Source organism: Octopus bimaculoides, chromosome 12 (genome assembly GCF_001194135.2).
Source record: "Octopus bimaculoides isolate UCB-OBI-ISO-001 chromosome 12, ASM119413v2, whole genome shotgun sequence".
In the NCBI taxonomy this organism is placed as follows: Eukaryota; Metazoa; Mollusca; class Cephalopoda; order Octopoda; family Octopodidae; genus Octopus; species Octopus bimaculoides.
Genome location: NC_068992.1, coordinates 63,701,064 through 63,704,441, shown reverse-complemented (window position 1 = coordinate 63,704,441; position 3,378 = coordinate 63,701,064). Strand labels below are relative to the sequence as shown.

Here is a 3,378-nt window from a genome sequence, read left to right as displayed (position 1 = left end):
GTGGCGAAAGAGGTTGTCTGGGGGAGAAGGCTGAAAGGCATGAGGACAAATATATTCTTCTTTGATAGGGCTCTCATTGACTTCTTCAAGTTTCTCTTGAAAAGGAAATTGAGAGTAGAGAGGGAAGTGCTGTCCTCGAGTGAGTTTATTGAAAGGTGAGTGAAAGTTGCGAAAAGGGCAAGAGTGGATGGTACCTCTCTAACTGTAGACCTGTAAGTCAAAGAATAAGAAATTGGAGAGGGCACTTGCTCTTGGTGTTCAGAGAAATCTCGGACAGTGGGGTTCCACGATTATCCCTAGATGTCATCCTGTATCAGGAAGGCTGCATCTCTATATCATCCTCCTCCTCCTCCTCTTTTTAACCTTCACATGCTATGTATATGTCCCTTTCTTTTCATTATATACTGTGTATACTTACCCCACTTTTATTATCATTTCATTATATGTAAACCTCCATATTTTTTATATTTGTCTTTATATTGTCCCCCTCATCATTCGCCCTAATGGCAAATAAATGAAATCATCATCATCATCATCATCATCATCATCATCATCACCATCATCATAATCATCATCATCATCATCATCATCATCATCATCATCATCATCATCATCATCATCATTGTTATTATTATTATTATTATTTGCCTTTCATCCTTTCGGGGATTGATTAAATAAGTACCAGTTACGCATTGGGGTCTATGTAATCGATTTAATACCTTTGTCTGTTCTTGTTTGTCCCCTCTATGTTTAGCCCCCTGTGGGCAATAAAGAAATAAATGTACCCATCAACACTACTCATCTGATAAGGGTACAAGGCACGTGCATTCCGTATGCACGCAACATGGTGATCTCATATAAAGATAAACACCGCATGACCTTGTAGGTGGGACCCAGGTACAACCTCTCAAAAAGGTTCCTAAATAAGGGTTGTTTAAGGATGATGAACGAAACACTCCTGTTTTTCAGAGATGAATTACTCAACAGAATCCGGCCTCCTTTACACTATATCAATGTTAATCATGCATAGCACCGTACGTCCTGGAAAGATGAAAAGCAAATTTACCCTTTGCGCAATTTGAACTCAGAATCATAGATAGAAAGACGTGACTAAATGATGTCAGACACCTTATCGAACGCTCTGCCGATTCTGTCATTCTCAGAATTGACTGACCTCAGAATCTAAGACAAGCGAAAGGTCACTCGTCTGAAAGAACAGAACAAAGATATTCAGACCGGTTGACCTCGAGAAAGGAGCAAAATCTACTCCAGCAGGATTTGAACTCAGAATAAATAACATTCCTTACTAAATATCAGAACACACTTCGTGATGAGGGCGAAAGGTATGCTGTAGCTCGACACAAGATGAGCCTTCATTGAGAAAACACTATGAGAAAAAAGCGTTAAGGCTGTGACCATTCCAAATTATTTTTAGACATAATGTAGCTAGGCTAGATTATCCAATGCGTCTGTTAATAAGATGGTAGTATGTGATTTGAGGAAGATTCAGTTGTTACTCCTAGCAACTTGAATAACTACACAAAAGCACCCCCTCTTTGGTTCACGTAGTTCTCTTTTTTATCTATATTATAGATAAGGCTTTAGGGTTAGGGTTAGGCTTAAGTCCCAAGGCTTAGTGTTATGATTAAGGTTGAGTGTTAGGGTTTAGGGTTAGGGTTTAAGGTTTAAAGATTGATATAGAGTTTTGTAAGTTGCTCTACCGATTTTGTCATATTTGCGTCTATGTTATCGCTTGGAATGATGAATTTCAATACATTTCTCCTCAGTGTTTTCTAGTTTATTAAAATTTAATTCGAAATTTTAAATTGATAAAAAAAAAAAAGAAAATTAAAAATTATTATTCCGAAAACAAGAGAAAGAAAATTTGAAATCGAACTTCGTAAATTTTAACTCAAATTGAAATTAACGAAAAAAATTAATTGAATAAAATACAAATTTAAGTTGTTTAAAAGTAATTTTTCCAATTATTATGTTTTTAAAAATAAAAATATTCAAATTGAAAATATAAATTTAAATTTAGTTTTTCGCAAAAAATTTTATTTTTTAAAAATTTGATCTTCACCAATCTTGATTCATGTTTTTTGAAAACATTTCTATATCAATTAAGCTTTTAAAACTAGAAAACTCAGAGAAGTTAAAAATAATTATCGAAAACCAAAGCAAAAAAAAAAAGAAAGAAAAAAAAGCGAGCAAAATAACAAACAAATTTGACTTTAAATTCTATCTCGTCATCAACATTGAGTTTGTATTGATTACTTATAGTCAAAACGCATCAAATTTGGAGGAGATTTACAATCGATTATCGCGATATCAATACTTAACTGATATCGTTATTCTATCGACTTCAAAAGCTGAGAAATAAAATTAACGTAGTTTGAACGCGGAATGTGAAGAGCTTTAAATAAATTCTTATTTCTTTCACAGGACCGCCCTTCCTGTGGTTTATCTTCATTCAAAATCTTGGGACAATGCCAGTAATTTCTGGATAGAAAGTAAGTCGAGTACAACGACCCCAATACGTAACAGGTACTTATTTTATTGACCCCCAAAATGAATGAAAGGCAAAGTCTACTCCCGGGTTATTTGGACGTCGAGCGTAAAGAAGGACTAAATGTGGTCAGGAATTTTCCCCAGAGCGGTACCGTTCCTGCTAGCTTACTGCCTCCATTTGAATTTTATTAAAATAACAAAGATATTCTCTGGTCTTTTCTCCTTTGGCTAAATCTTATTCATTTATTATTCATCGACGAATAATAGGCTCGTAAGGCTGCGAGCTGGCAGAAACATTAACACGCCGGTCGAACTGCTTAGCGGTATAACGTCTCCGTGAGTTGGAAGTATTATTGCTGAAGTGCGTCTGTATAGTAAGTGTAGTTTCTGTGGACTGTTTCTGTGTTATTGCCTGTTGTATTTGCTGTTGAAATTTGTTTAACAATTCTCGTTCGAAAACTACTGTGGAGGCTTTGGCCGACTGTAAAGCTGGTAGGTCGCCGAGACGTGATGGTTTTCCGTACGAGCTGTATAAATGTATGGCAGACTTGTTCGGGCAACTACTGCCTGACGTTTACGTGAACTGGCAACAGAATGGGCTTATCTCCAGATCTGTGCGCCGGGGAGTAGTGACGTTGTGTTGTCTATGTACTGTTAATATCATTCTATTATATTTTATATAATTTTTAAAGTCATATTTTATGTAAACCATATCGCATTACTGATCCCAATCAGTTGTTTTGTACATCTCTGTGTTTAGCCCCCCGTGGGCAATAAAGAAATTGGTATTTCGTCTGTCTTTATGTTCTGAGTTCAAATTCCACCGAGGTAGACATTGCCTTTCATCCTTTCGGGGTCGATAAATTA

At 36.1% G+C, this 3,378-nt stretch overlaps 1 protein-coding gene across 1 annotated transcript in view; it reads right to left on the bottom strand.

Moving 5' to 3' along the window:
- Nucleotides 1–198: 198 nt before the first annotated feature.
- Nucleotides 199–3,378, bottom strand: part of LOC106881025 (metabotropic glutamate receptor 3) — a 23,583-nt gene continuing 20,403 nt past the window's right edge. The window contains exons 6-7 of the mRNA XM_014931210.2: nt 1,175–1,207; nt 199–210 (exon numbers count right to left, since the gene is read on the bottom strand). Coding sequence (XP_014786696.1) covers nt 199–210; nt 1,175–1,207 — 45 coding nt within the window. The remainder of the gene's footprint in view (nt 211–1,174; nt 1,208–3,378) is intronic.